This window comes from Tamandua tetradactyla, chromosome 9 (assembly GCF_023851605.1).
Source record: "Tamandua tetradactyla isolate mTamTet1 chromosome 9, mTamTet1.pri, whole genome shotgun sequence".
In the NCBI taxonomy this organism is placed as follows: domain Eukaryota; kingdom Metazoa; phylum Chordata; class Mammalia; order Pilosa; family Myrmecophagidae; genus Tamandua; species Tamandua tetradactyla.
Genome location: NC_135335.1, coordinates 34,841,516 through 34,857,590, shown reverse-complemented (window position 1 = coordinate 34,857,590; position 16,075 = coordinate 34,841,516). Strand labels below are relative to the sequence as shown.

The 16,075-nt window shown below is 39.6% G+C and overlaps 1 protein-coding gene across 5 annotated transcripts in view; it reads right to left on the bottom strand.

The window, feature by feature from the left end:
* Positions 1–15,616, bottom strand: part of NR2C2 (nuclear receptor subfamily 2 group C member 2) — a 165,980-nt gene extending 150,364 nt beyond the window's left edge. For 2 of the 5 annotated variants that reach the window (XR_013157765.1, XM_077116438.1), the window contains exons 1-2: positions 15,518–15,616; positions 3,733–3,816 (exon numbers count right to left, since the gene is read on the bottom strand). Coding sequence is in view for 2 of the 5 variants with exons in the window: in XM_077116438.1 (XP_076972553.1) it covers positions 3,733–3,792 (60 nt within the window). In the remaining 3 variants the exon portion in view is untranslated. Of the gene's footprint in view, positions 1–963; positions 1,163–3,732; positions 5,361–15,517 lie in introns of those variants that run through there. The other 3 variants (XM_077116443.1, XM_077116444.1, XM_077116439.1) reach the window with 3 other exon arrangements.
* Between the last annotated feature and the right edge of the window lie 459 nt (positions 15,617–16,075).

The following is a 16,075-nucleotide window of genomic DNA, read 5'->3' as shown; positions in this document are numbered from 1 at the left end:
TCTCATTTATGGAGCAAAGGCAAGGCACCTACTAAAGCTTTCTCTATGTTGTTATATTCACTGAGTTCTCACAGCTACCTTATGAGATAAATAGATACTGTTATTATTCCCAATTTGCAGATGAGGAAACTGAGGCACAGGCAGGTCAACTGTTAAAGCAGGCAGATCTGTCAGATCCCATAGCCCACAATCTCATTCTATAGAATCTCCTTCCCACTAAGGTCCTGCCCTTTCCCTATTTCCCCCTCCTATAATCATGCTTACCCTCTTCGACAGAGGGCTCTTGGAGAGTAGATGCTAAGAACTATGATTCACCTGTGTAGGTCTAAGCAGGGGTGGGGTGGGGTGGGGTGGGGAATATCTTTCTTCATTGTTTGCTGATTGAATAAATAATCTCTCAATTTAGATATATTTTATCCCCACTCAATTACTCATCACTGAAAAGAAACTGAACTGTAGGCTCTCTTACCCGTTTAACAAGTCTAACTTTATAGTTATTAGATGTAAATCAGTTATTAAAACTTGTACTGTCACCACATACACATACCACCCAAAATAACAGCAACGAAATGGAGGGAATATTTTTTTTCCTACATGAGTATCCCGTTATTGCTGCACATCTGTTGAATTTTTGTTCGTTTTGCTTGCTTGCTTGTTTTTTTTTGGAAATGCATGGACCAGGAGTCGAACCCAGGTCTCCCACATGGCAGGCGAGAATTCTACCACTGAACTATACCCTAACTCCCCATTGAAGGGAATATTTTAAATAGAAAAATACTGCTTTTGTACTCTGCAATGGTTAATTTCATATGCCAACTTGCTAGGTTACAGTATCCAGTTGTTTGGTCAAGTAAGCATTGGCCAGATTATTACTGTGAAGGTATTTTGTAGATAGATTTGCATCTATAGTCAACTGATTTCATCTACAACTGACTGCATCTACAATCAATAAAGGAGACTGACCTCAGCAATGAGGAGGTCTTAAAAGCCAAAAATGAGACTTTCAGAGTCAGAAAGAAGAATTTCTGCCTCTACTTCATTCAGCCAGCTTTTCCTGGGAAATTCAGCTTCACTTTCATCAGTGTTTCTAGTTTGTGGCTTGTCCTATAGAGTTTGGGACCAGATTTCAGAATCATCTTTATGGGAATTTCCATCTTGCGGCCTGCAATATGGAATAAGGACTTGTTAATTCCCATGGTCAGGTGAGCCACTTTCTAAAATAAAGCTCATATATATCTCTTGTCAGTTCTATTTTTCTGGAGAAGGCTAACACCCTCCAAATTAGGAACACTTTCTATTATTTTGAATCTCCAAAAATAAACTTTCTGCCATGGGGAAAAAAGCCCAGTTGCACTAAATTAATACATGAAATTCCATTTCCTGAAGGATATAAGGCATTTAACAAGAAGTTTTAGCTAACAAATTTTCTGAATGTGTACAGAGAACTTATATTAACTTACCTTTCTTCTAAAAAATTGGAGGTACAGCCTCTAAAGGTATGATCTACATACTAATCTCCACAATGGAAACTCTATTAAATGCAAAATAACCTTACATATTTGAAACACCTACAGTGATCTTCACAGTAAGTATTCTTAACACACACTAAAGCAAAAAATAAACATAAGCATTTTAACTCCAATATTTTCACAGCTCTAACAGTTCCTGCAAAAACATAATCTCAACAAATTTATGAAATCTTCTTTATATTCAGTTAATATTAATCATTATTTGCTGGGGGTGGTGGTGGTGTCAGATAAGTTACACTGTTGTCTTAAAGTTAATGGTTGACCTAAAATCAGAAAAATCTGCTGCTATTTTTTGTTATTTTAAACTGTCATATATGTCTTGTTAAAGAAAAAAGTCGGGAATGTCAAATGGTGCAACCACTGTGGAAGGCAGTTTGGCGGTTCCTCAAAAAGCTGAATATAGAATTGCCATACGACCCAGCAATACCATTGCTAGGTATCTACTCAGAGGACTTAAGGGCAAAGACACAAACGGACATTTGCACACCAATGTTTATAGCAGCGTTATTTACAATTGCAAAGAGACGGAAACAGCCAAAATGTCCATCAACAGACGAGTGGCTAAACAAACGGTGGTATATACATACAATAGAATATTATGCAGCTTTAAGACAGAATAAACTTATGAAGCATGTAATAACATGGATGGACCTAGAGAACATTATGCTGAGTGAGACTAGCTAAAAACTAAAGGACAAATACTGTATGGTCCCACTGATGTGAACCGACATTAGAGAATAAACTTGGAATATGTCTTTGGTAACAGAGACCATCAAGAGTTAGAAATAGGGTAAGATAATGGGTAATTGGAGCTGAAGGGATACAGACTGTGCAATAGGACTGGATACAAAAACTCAAAAATGGACAGCACAATACTACCTAATTGTAATGTAATTATGTTAAAACACTGAATGAAGCTGCATCTGAGCTACAGTTTTTTTTTTATTTTTTTAATTTTTAATTTTTATTTTTTCTCTATATTATCATTTTATTTCTTTTTCTGTTGTCTTGCTATTTCTTTTTCTAAATCGATGCAAATGTACAAAGAAATGATGATCATACATCTATGTGATGATATTAAGAATTACTGATTGTATATGTAGAATGGAATGATTGCTAAATGTTGTTAATTTTTTTTTTAATTAATAAAAAAAAAAGAAAAAGAAAAAAGTCCCTTCTTTTAATGAACATTCTTTGGTAAATTGATGTCCTTGCCCTAGAAATAAAAGTATTAGTTCAAAAAGTAAACCAGAACCTTTCCAATGGCTCCTAGTTGCAGTATGAGGTATGGTTAATTGCAGGAGCTTGGAAAGAGTGAACACAGACCTGGGTCAGAATCTCAGTGTGTTACAGTGTGCCCTTGGCCTATGTCTTTGAGCCTCGGTTTTCTCCCCTATGAAAGGGGAATAATTATAGTACCAACCTCAAAAGGTTGTTGTGAGGATTAAAGCTACAGAATAACAGTATGTTATTAGTGACCATAGATTAACTATGCTTTTCAGAATCTAGCCCCTGCTTATCTTCTTTACACCTCAAATTACCCGAAAAGCCCAAACTATTTCATGTCTCTGTCCCCTTTGCATGTTTCTGACTTAGGATGCCCTCCCCATCATCTGCAGTACAGTTCCCCACCCCACTTCACTTCGTCTTGCCTGACAAATGCTTACTCATCATTCAAGACCCAACCCTGGGATGACCTCCCTCAGGTGGAGTTATACTTCTCATTCCCTAACCAAACTCAGAATGTTGAAAGAAGGACCTGTAGCTCATTCACTTCTGTATTTCTCAGCACTTAACAATCCCCAGTACATGGCAGATGGTCAATAACGACCACTGAATGCACAGAATTAGGCCTTTCACACTTCCATGTTATTAACTAAGTATCAAACGGGAGGAAACTAAGGGCCATGGATTTAAAACTATACCCACACAAGTTTGTTAAGCATCAAATCCTATTAGTTTTTAGTTCAAGGTGAAATTAAGTCACCTTATTGTATGTAGCTAGGTCACCCTACTCATTCAAAGAAATATTAGCAATAAATGTTCTTGTCATTTTTGTTTTTTCTTCATGCCAGCATCTCGTTTTGGGTTTGGATGACATGCTGATTTCACTGAGAACTATTTTGAAACAACAGCGCACACTAACGTATTTTTCCTTTCAAAAGCAAGGGTGCCAGCTATTGTGCTAGCCCATGTCACTCACCTCAGCCACCTGCTGGGTCCCCACTCTGTGTTGAACCAGCCCCTCCATATTTGTAGCCATGGTGAAGCAAGATCATTAGAGAACCTGTTTGGAAAGATGCAGCAACTTCCATCAGGTGGGGAGAAAACAGGTCTCTTCAAAAATACTAGTAATCAAAATTCATCTTTGGTACTGTGTTGTGCAAATGCTGCCTTCTACAGGAGATGGAGCTAGCAGGTTGGGCATATCTGGATATGCTGCACCAGCTTCTTCAATTAAAGTTAATTAGTAGAAACATTTCCTCTTGGAAACAAGACTTCCCCTGGTAAATACAGACAGAGATGAATTTGGAACTTTATCAGGTATCTCGGGTTGTAACAGCTTGGTTTACCTCTCAGGGAGGTGGGAATCATACCTTTTTAAATAGCTTCTTGTCACAGTATGCTGAATAAGAAGGTGCCTATCCAAGAAAGGGGTGAGATCAACTTTGGATTCAGAGCATTAGATTGCTATCATCAACTGTACTTCTCTTACTAGTGGCAATGTGAGAAGCAAAACTTTACCCAGGTACTAAAGCACTTCACTCCTATGTTGAAAGGTAAACACTATCACTGAAAAAGAAAGAAAAAAACTAAAGAGACTGCATCATTCAAGTATACTAAGAAAATGATACCCATAAATTTATCATTTCATAATTTTACATCCTTATTAGAAAACCAGATAATTCAGCTTTCTGTTTATAGGAAAAATAGATATGGTACCATCATTTGCAAAAATTGAGGGTCTCAATTTGCAAAAATTGTATCTAAAGAGATAAAAAAAATGAGCTTGTCTCCCACCAGGAGAAACAGTCAGACAGACAAACCCTGAGTCTCTTTCAGATATAACTTCCCTGAATATCCCCCCAAACACTTTCCAATAACTCTACCACAAAGAATTTAGGAAACAGGGAGTCCACTTTGGACCCAATTCTTAGATGAATCAAAAAGACTTCACGATTTACTGCTCAGGTCCCATGGTTAATAGGACAACAAAGCTCAGTATGAGTTATTTTTAGCAATTACACATAAAAACTATATAGCACGACTAAGCATGTACTATACACAAATGTAAACATGGCTCATTTGCTTGGCCCTTCCTCAACCACAAATTATTCTGGACTATTGTGCAATGCAATATTACAAAACACTTTCCTGTAGTTTTAACCTAAAGTATTATATTTATAACTGCTGATCTCTATGAAGCCTTTTAATGCTCCGGAAACTTTCTATGCTAGTCTATCCACTATTACATAGCCAAGTCTATTATCATAATTTCCCTTCATATTATTTTATGCCAAAACAGCAATGGGGGAAAAATGGGTGCATGAAACTGTGAATGACAGATATAAAAGACTTGACGAAATCAAACATCTCTAAAAGTAGTTACCACACCAACTGCTACAATGAATACCAGGCCATCAGTATCAGTGATTCTTCATTTTCACATAACAGGATTAGGTCTGAAACTGCAGATGTAGTCATTTTGATCATTTATTCCTTTAATATGTAGTCAACTTTTTACTTTTATTTGTTTCTAGAAGACAAAGCACAGAGAAACACTCTCTGGTCTTTTCCCTTGATATAATTCTATTCCAACTAATAGAAACAGAAGAAAAAAGCATCACCTATAATTTTAGAAAAGTCAATCAACTATTGTATAAAAATAAGTTGAAAATACATGTGAAAAGTCTTAGAGTTCTAATCTTTTTCCTCAAAACAGTAAATAAATGCTTAAAAAATCACATGGCTAACGACAGTTAACAGTTGTTATACATTAAGAACCACAATACAAACAAGCAGCGCCAACTACTAATTTTATCTCACTTGCAGGTTATCAACATTTCTGCAGCTGTTAACAACTACAGTATGATGCAAGAAATATGTGATTCAAATATTACAGAAATATAATTAGAGAAATAGTGAAAGGTATGGAAATAGAGTACTAGAAATACATATCTCACTATTGAATTTCCCTTAAAAGAGCTGGTATGATTCTTCAAGTTTAGAGATGAAGTAGATTTTATAGATAACTGTTTGATTTTATGGAGACTTAGTAACTCTGAAAACTTTCTGTAATGATTCATTTAACACTATGCAGGACCAATCAACTTCAAATAGAGTGGCATCCTGAGACACTTCTAATGACTGGTGACTATAGACATTAGAATAGAAGTAATATACCTGTAATAGAAAAGCTCAATATTAAGGGTACTAATTCCTTGTTGATTATTGAGCTATAAATATCTTCTCCCACTCTGTGGCTTGTCTGTTTACTTTCTTTGTGGTATCTTTTGATTAACAGAAATTCTTAAATTTGATCAGACTAACTTTATCAATATTTTCTTTCCCAGTTCGCACTTTTAGTTTTGTTTATGAAAATCCTGTCCTATCCTCAGGGTCAAAAACATAATTTTGTATTATTTTTTTCTAAATGCTTAAGTTTTGCCCCTCACATTTGATTAAGTCCCCATCCATCTGAAAATTGATTTTTGATTTTTGACAAGGAATAAAGATCTATTTAATTATTTTCCCATACAGAGAATCAATTTTCCAGCACCATTTATTGAACAATCTATCCTTTTCCCCACTGATCTGCAATGTCACCTCTGCCGTATCTCAGGTTTCCCTAAATATGTGGATGTAATTCTTGGTTTCCTCTTCTGTCCACTACTGTTCAACTTAATCTTCTCGACATCAATAGCACTGTCTTATTATTACAACTTTATAATAAGCATTGCTCTCTACAGGACAAGTGCCCCCCACATCTTACTTGTCCACATCAACCCTGGATGGTCGCATATGCCCAATACCCAGAGGAGCAACCTTCTTTTTACGCTTGAATTCTCACAATTCCTGATCTCACTGCTGATTTTCTGCCACCAAAGCAGCTTTAAGCATCAATATCAGCTTTGGAAGCTGCTTAAAAATGAATGAGCACCTTCTGGAAAAGCAAGCAGAGACCGAGTGAGAGCAAAGCAAGTCTTTCAAAAGAGATTTAAATGCAATCAGAACAGACAAGTGAGAGTAGTTTCAAAAAATATTTTTCATTTCAGTATTTATTGAGAATATGTTAAGCTACAAACCATATCTTATCCTCTTATATAACTAAGAAAACAGAAGCTTCTTCAAGGATATCACAATGTAAGAGGTAAGGTAAAAGGTGATATCAGGAAAGGGGGAAAAATATTTAACTCAAGTGCATCCCAGAAAAAAAAAAAAAGATGGCATCAGGGGTTAAGACTGTCACCTGAGAGCTTCTCTTACTGCTACCACAGTCATAGGTGGGCCTAGAGATAGAGAGATCACACAGTGAGAAGGGAAGGGCCAAGAACTTCAGAAAGAGTATTGAGCAAAGATTTTCAAAGAATGTCCCCTTAGAAGGAGAATTTCCAGGAAACAGCAGGTTGTTATCTATATGTACTTTGAAAAACCATATTCACTAGTACAATAATTTTGCATTGGAAATCTCAAAAAAAAAAAAAACTGTTTTTATAGTACAATCTATAGAAATAAAGCTTTTAAAAACAATCTTCTTGGCTGGTGGAGATAAGCATAATACAATACCAATTATCATTTACTGAGTAGTTACTATATGTCAGGCACTATCTTAATAAGCACCAGAGAGAACACTACACTACCTTTGGTACAGAAGCCTGAGTCTTCAAAGGCTGACACTTGACCCATGTAGCTCCCTGATCCTGGAAGATTGCTCCTTCCCCCCACAACCCCCTCCACAGGAGAGACTCAATAATGTTTACTGAAAAGAACTTGATCAGTTGCAAAAAGAGCTATCAGGCTAAGCATCATAAATAAGTGCAAAAAACTGCTACAGAATATCCTATGGTGATTTTAAACTGATCAAGTCCATTCACCACCAGCACCAATCCTTATTAATTGACTGCTGTGCACTAGACAATGAATAAGGCAATAAACTAACAGCTGAGAATTAATAATGATAATTCTAATAACAGTAATAATAGGAGGAGGAACAGTCCTTGTCCTTGAAGAACTCAAGAACAAGACTAATAGTAGCTATACACTGTAAATACGGTAAGTGTCCAAAAGAAGAAGCATCTTTCTCTGCCCGTGGGAGTCAGTGTAATGTTATAAAAGATACTAAAACTGGGTCTTGAAGAAGAGTGGGAGTACAGCAAGCAAAGAAAGGGGTAGGTGGGGAGAAAATTCTCAGCAGAGGACAGCTCATATAAATGGACAGGTATAAAGGAGAATGGCCTAGTCAAGGAAAAGCAGGCAATCTGGTGTGGAAATGTTGTAGAGGTCACCAAAGGAGAACTATCAGTGGTTGGGCAGAGGAATGAAGCCATCATAACTACATTTTCAAAGAAAAAAATCCCTTGGGCATGTGGAGGTGACAGAAAGGGGGAAGACTATAGATGGGAGGCCAGTTAGGAAGTGATGGCAAAAGTGAGGACTAGAGAATAAGACAGATGCTTACATATGACTTGAACTAGTGAGCTTTTACTGTACAGCACATGAAATGACACAGGTCACAGTAGATAAAAACTGAAACGCACATCACCTAATGAAGGAAGTAAGAACACTATTGCTGGGCCTTATGTGGCTGTAGGTTTATTACAAATTCAAATCCAAGTAGATTAGTATCGCCCCTTTAACAACAAAAAAGCAAAGAACTACAATGGTGACTTTGAATCAACTGTTCTAGGCTCACATTCCCTCCATGTTCAATTGATTCCAATCATCCAGTTATGTTTTACTTACCCTTAACCATACAACATTCAAAGTATCTACTGTCTTGATATTTTCTCATCAACTATATTGGGTTCTGAGGCTCTGGCATGAAGTTGAGCTCTCTAATACAGAACAGTTAGAGGTTACTGTGAAGATTCATCTTAAACATGTATGCAAAGGGCCCAGACTGTGCCTGGCACATAGTAGATAATAAATGGTAGCTAATATTTTTACAAGGTGATGTGGCACCTTTTATGTTCTCAAAAAATTCTGAAGACTCTGAACAGGCTGAGAGGGAGTAAAAATGAGAAATACAGAGCTGGGGATTCGAAATCAGAGATCTCAAGACTTGAAATCAAGAACTGGAAATCAGGTAGCAGGTTTAGCACAACAGAAATGTTCATCAACAGAAAAGATGCTTACTGGCATGCCCTCCAAGGTCAAGTTCAGATACACATCCTGTCATCAGAAACCTTCTCACTATTTAAAATAAAAAATTGCTTAGCTTTTTAGTCAGGTGATTTCTTGCCCACTGCACCCCTCCAAAGGAGACTTGTTTCTTCCATATTAAAAGGTTGGACTGTAAGAAAAGGGCAGCAATGGCATGTGTGTTGGGGGTACAAGTAAATATTGAGAAAAAGAAGCGGCTCTCACCTATGTGGAGTTTCTATACTAACAGGGCAGTTCTACAATTTTCTGTGCGGAGACATCCCCTATAAAAAATAATTGTACATTGTGGTTAATTTTCCCTGCCTTACCAACGGCCCAAGTTTAAGGGTGATGCGGGCTGTCTTTTTCATTTCTATTAATGTGAGCAAGGGATATTAATAGAAATGACGGATGGAGAGAGCCAAGTAGTTTTACAGAGTTCCTACTATGCATCTTAGATCAAAGTAGGCATTTTACATCCCTTATCTTATTTAATCCTTAATATATCTTCTGAGTAGGTATTATCAGGTATTATTAGCCTCAAAATGCTCTTCAAAGTAGTGTTGCAGGAAAGGGATGTCAAGAGGAGGGAATTTAAAAAGTGACGAGTTAATTAACTAAGGGCACAAACTGCTCACATCAGTAAGATAGATCATTTAAGAATTGATTTACACAACCACCAATTCCTCAATATGTGATTTATATTTCAGCATTGCTGACAGAAATTTCTGACCCAGTTCCACCCAGATAGTAAGATGATAGTTGTTTCAGAACTTGAACACTTCCCCCATAAGATGTTACCTATATAGTAAACACTTTTAGTCAAGACAGTTTTGCTGTCACTATATAAATTTTTTTACTTATTATACTGTATGGGTACAACATGCAAACATAAAAGTGCACAAATTATAAATGGAAATGCTTAATGAATATTCACTAAGTAAGCACACATGTAAATATCATACAGATCAGAAATTAGACCATTACCTGGAACTCAGAAGTACCCTCCCTGGAACCCCTCATGGTCTCCTCCTATTAATGACTTCTTCACCATGGTTTAGTTTTGCTTGTTTTAGTATTGTATATAAGTTTTCTATGTATAGCTCCTTTTGCTCAACATTAGTTTTGTGATAACTACTAGAAGTTGGTCTATTTTCAGTGCTGATTAGTATTCTAATGTATGACTATGCCATGATTTATTTATCCATTCTTATAACTACTAAACATATGGGTTGTTGTTAATGATCTTAAGATGAGCATTCTTGAACATAACTTTTGATGCATTGCTATCTTCTTTCATTTGAAAAGTTTTCACTTTTAAAAATTCACTTTGTCTTTTACTTGAGAAAAGAAACACACGTTATAAATATAGAATTTATTTTTTAAAATTCTGTATTGTATCAAATAAGTCAACAAAAATGTTTTACATCAGGTAGGAAGCTGGGCTTGATGAGTTTTAAGGCTTCGTCCAACTCTAGGATTACTTCCCCCCACCCCTGACATTATTTTGTTGTTACTAGTATTTATTATGGGTGCTATGGCACATAGGTAACTGGTGAGAGAACCCAAAGACAAAAATTCAGAAGGAAGGTCCTTAATGTATGAGTAGCTCAGGCAGCTAGACACGGGTGCCCAGTGGCTCAGTGCCAAATATAAAGGACAGGATGCTCCACACAGGCCTATCTTGCTTGTCCTTGATGTAAAAGGAACAAACAGCTACTTCCTTTGGCCCGATCTCCATGTTAACTTAACCTTCCCATTTTACACGTGTAAAGGAATTCATAAAGAATATATAAGCCTGAAAGAAGCTAAGGACTCAGGGCTCCAGGTCTTTCTGCCTCCACAGTCCATGCTCTTCTCACTGTACCACACTGTGATTTGTCTCCTTGCAAACAAATGTTAAAAACTTCCCAGGAGTCCTCATAAAATGAGGAGGTTACTGCAAGTAGGCTTGTTCCTTCTTTCTGTAAAGGAATGTTCATGAAAACAAAACTTCAAGGTCACCATAAATACAACTGCTGAAACAATAAATAAGTAATTTCATGATGTAATACACTATATAGCGTTTTCATTAAACCATCTGTTCTTTCTTACCCTTGGGAAACAAAGTGTTGACTGAACAAATGATACCAAAAATCCTTCAACAGAATATAAAACGAACGTCTAAAAATAAACAAAGTATTAAATGAAAGTGGGTTTTTAAATATTTATGGTATTTTGAAAATACCGCAAGAGTCATTTTATTTTAAAAATCTGTATTACCAAGTGTGGAGAGGATGTGTACAAATCGGAACACTTGTTCACTGTTGGTGTGAAAGTAAAATAGTGCAGTCACTGTGAAGACCGTTTGACAGTATTTCAGAAAGTTAAGTACAGAATTACCATATGACCCAGGAAACCCACTTTGAGACACACACACATAATGGAGTATTATTCAGCTATAAAAAGGAATGAAGTCCTGATACATGTGGCAATATGGATGGACCTTCAAAACATCATGTTGAGTGAAATAAGCCATACAGAAAATGACAAATATTTTATGATCTCAATGACATGAAATACTTAGAATAAGCAAATTCAAAGTCATAAACAAGAATGTAGGTTACCAGGGGCTGGAGTGAGGTCAGGAATGAAGAATTTATGCTTAAATTGAACAAAGATACTATTTGGGTTGAAAGAAAAGCTTTGGTAATGGATGTGGTGATGGTAGCACAACATTGTGAATGTAAATTTGAATGTGGTTAAAAGGGAAATTTTATATATTTGAATGTGGTTAAAAGGGAAATTTTAGGTTTTATATATATATATATATAACCAGAATAATCTTTTTTTAAAAAAAAGCATAAGACTGTACCACACACTGAACCCTAATGTAAACAATGGACTACAGTTAATAGCACAATTATAAAAAAAGGTCTTTCATCAATTGCAACAAATGTACCATACTAATGTAAGGTGTTAACAGTAGGATGGTATATGGGAACTCTGTACTTAACGCATGATTTTTTTTTAGTAAACATAACTTGTTTAATTTACAAAATCTGCGTTATATCAACTAAGTCAACAAAAAAATTCTATTTACTACTTTCCAGTGGCGGGTTAACACAAATTTTGCAAAGTCTGCTTTTAACCTTGGTAAAGCAACTGAAAAGTGATTTTCAGTAATTTCACTGCATGAATCAAATGAAGATTTGGAAAGATAAATATTTTAAATTAATGGCCACAGAGATTTTCAATTCCAAACACCCTACAAATCCACTGAAGATTTCTTTCTTACTCTCAGACTCCGTGTAAAATAGAAACAAAAACTAAAATTTTTAATTTCAAGAAAATTAGATTAGCTTAGTATTTTGTCTCTTCAGTTAAAATAAATGTTACAATTATATTTAGACTATTTCTTCACATATGAACTCATTAACTTTCAGGTAATTAAACTTGTAATTTGATTATTAAAATTACCTATTTCCTGTCTTTAAAATAAAAGGAAACAGAAATTAACAGGTAGGTGGGTAAAACAAGATTTAACAGAATTATCTTTTATATATTTATATCCACAGGCAGTAGCATATCTGTCAGAGACCATTTCCTAAATTTATCCAAATAGTATAACAGACATTTTGTTGGTACTGGCATTTGAACAAGCCCACATATAAAGGCACCCATTAATGAGCAGTGGCTTAGTTATCAGTGATATCATAAATAATCCCAACAACTCATTTCACTCAACAAGAAGTGCCAACGCTGGAAATATAATGGTGAGTGAAATGATTCCTGCTCTTATAAAGCTTGATAAGGGGGACAGTGTTAAACAATCACATAACGGACTGTGTAATTACAAAGTGAAATAAAGATTATAAAGGGAAGGAACACAGTATAAGTAAAACAATCTGATCTAGACTGGTAGTGGGCCTCAGGGAAGGCTTCTCTGAGTCTCCCTGATGCCCGAGCCAGGACCTGCAGGACTTGGGTGTGTCTGCAGAGGAGGAGATGGGGGAAGGGAGGATTTCAGCATTCCAAGCTGCCACAGCAAAATGTGCAAAGGGCTTGAGGCAGGAGGTAAGGCACACTGTCTAAGCATTGAAGGTGGGCCAGTGTGTCTAGGGGAGCAAGGGGTACAGGGATAAGAAAACGAAAAATTTTTAAATGGCAAGCAGGAAACGGGTCTTTAACATTACATGGTTTCTTGTGGGGGTTGAACAGAATAATGCTTGTTGTTAAAGAGTTTTATAAATTGTAAAGCATCCTATACTTTTGTTAATATTATTTAGTTTTATTACTTTGTTTTCTGAGTAAATTTTTGGTCTGGATATCAAGTGACTAGCCGAAGGCAGAAGAGCCAAAACTAGAATCCTAGTATTCTAACTGGTCTAATTCAGTACTCTAGCCCCTACACCACTGTCTGAAAGTTTCATTTCTTGTATCACTTAGTCCAATGTTCATATCAGAAAACTTGTATTTCATAACAACAACTATTTACGTTTTGAGAGTGCCAGGCACTTTTCTAAACTATTTACATTAACTCATTTAATCTTCAATCCTAGAAGGTTCTATTATGTCCAATTGTGGGTACTGAGAAGTCACAGACCAGTAAATTGCAAAGTATCGGACCTGTTAACCACTGACTATTTAGCTTTCACCTAAAGTTGTGTGTGTGATTCACGTATACATAGGGGAGAGAAGGGAACGTTGTATGGAATCACATTCACCTATTTTTTAATTCACCTATTTCTGAGGGTTCTGATCAATTCAATGTCTTAGCTATCTTTCTACATCCAATCTAGCACATAGTGCCTGGAGTATTTGTGAGGCTTGGAAAATATATGATGAATTGGAGATGGGTATAAGAGGCTAAATACGATTTTAATCTGGAAGTAAAGTGATTTTTATGAGGATTCCCCCCTATGTCAAGTATTGCCAACAATTCATTTGATGGCTGCATTTTGTGTGGCTCTCTTCTTTTTTATCACTAAATTGAAGAGCCATTCTCTGTTACCACTACCTTCGTTATATTTCAGACTGCAGCCTGGTGGTAGAGTGAGATCATGGAAAAGACAGTGATCTGGTTCGAATCACTCTACAGCCACAGCTGGACTGCTTTCAATCACACCAAACACTCTCCCTCCTGAGTCTTTACACTTGCCGTTCTCTTTGTTGGAACACTAGTCCTTCCTGGGGATCCTTCTAATCTTTCAGTTTCTGTCAAACAACACCTCCTTAGAGAGGTCTTCCCTGACCATCCAACAAAGATTTAGTCCCCTCAGGCCTTCTCTACACATCTATCCAGTTTCATTTCTATAATAGCATTTACTTCCCTGAAATTATCTCGATTTACTGTCTATTCGCAACCCCACCCCACCCACCAAACTCCAAGCGGGCAGGGGCCTTGTCCATATGGTTTTCTGGATATCATCAGCGCTTAAAACCACGTAAATACGTATAAATGAACGAATGAGAAAAGAAATCACGCTCGGGTCTGTTCTCCCAAGTCCTCAATACCCTTAAGCTTTGTGCTCGCGGTGGCTCCACATTTCATTTTTAACAGTAAGACCCATTTTTAGATTACTTTGTGGTTCAGCAAGTGGCCAGGACTCCATTTTCTAAGTTGAATCCCTCAAATAACTCAGAAAAGACAGATTCGGCCTGACAAAAATAACCACTCTCCCCATTTTACAGGCTATGAAATTAAGCTTCAGAGAGGGGATTCTCCCCAAGGCGGGCGCCCCAAAAGGCGTCCAGTATCGAAAAGATTTCCCCACGAGACAGCGCGTGAATTCAAAATGCTTCATCACCTTTACTACTATTGTTCTAGTACCCAGCCTGGAGTCGTTCCGGGCCGAGGGTAGCCCAGCACCGGGCTGAGTCCAGAGAGCACGAACCACACCGCTTAGGTGCGTGCCCCAGACTCCGACCCTGGGCCGCGCCCCCCAGCACCGCGCCCCGCCCCCTACCCCGCCCCCGTCGCCCGGGTCCCACGCCGCGCCCCTGCCCCTGCCCCCGTCCTGCCTGGGCACCCACATCACACAGGGAACGCCCTCTCCTATCCAGGCCAATCAGCAGGGCGTCTGCGGGCGCCGCAGACCCCGGCCCTCCTATCTGAGCACCAATTGGCTGCCCTAGCTGTCGCTCAGGAGGTCGCGCCCCACACCCGCCTTCCAACTTTCCCTCCACCCTCCCCGTCAGAAAAAACGGCGGTTGGGCCGCGGCAGCCACCAACGGCAGGCGGGAAGCGAAGGGGCGAAGAGCCAGGGAGCTAGGGAAGGAGGGACCACAGGGAGGCGGAGGAGGAGAAGGAGAGCCCGGCTCAGCCGGAGCCATCTCTGCCGGGAACAAAATGGCGGCGCTGGCAGAGGGCCAACTGTGAGGCGGGGCCGCGGCCATTCCCCCTCCGCCCCCACCCTCGCGCCGGCCGGTCAGGGGGAACCCTCTCGCTTCACCCGGCCGCGGGCGGGGAGGGGAGCGGCCCGGCCCACTATGCAAAGCGTCCGGAGGCGCCGCCGCCGCCGCCCCGTGGCAAAGGTAAAAGGGTCGGGTTCAGCCGCCGCCGCGGCGGCGCCTCCATGTCCGCGCGCCAGGCCCGCCCCCTCCGCCGCCTGACCGAGCCCGCCCCGACCCCTTTTCAATTTTACCTCAGGATTTGGCGCCAAAGCAGCCTCGAAGCTGGTCCCGTGTCTGCGGCGGGCGGCCCCCGGCGCGGAGGGCAGGGCGCGGGGAGGCCGGGCTCCCGGCGCTCGCGGATGGCGGGAGCCCCAGGGGCTGCGGGTTCGCGGGGGTAGCGGGCGAGAGACGAGGCGCCGAGGTGGGAGCGGGGATGGCGGGGGTGGGCCCGGGGGCGCCGCCGGGGTCGCGGGGAATGGGGGGGTTTGTTATTGTTTTTGTCAGTGAAAGGTCAGAGTTCGTGACCCCGGTGCCGCCGCCGCCGCCGCCCGCGCGCTGGTAGGAGGAGGGCGAATGTTCTTCTTCCTCTTCCCGGCGCCAGCCTCGCTGCGGCCGCGGGGGGCGGGCGAGCACGCGATTGGCTGAGGTGCGCGCGCGCACCGGAACGCGGCGGCCGGGCGCTCGGGCCATCCGGGCCCGGGCCGAGCCTCCACAGCTGTGCGGAGAACACTTAATTCAAAGGCCTACATTTGCACCTTGCGCGGCCTCCAATTTTTTTTTTTTTCAGGGCAAATGTCGGTCCTCTTTTA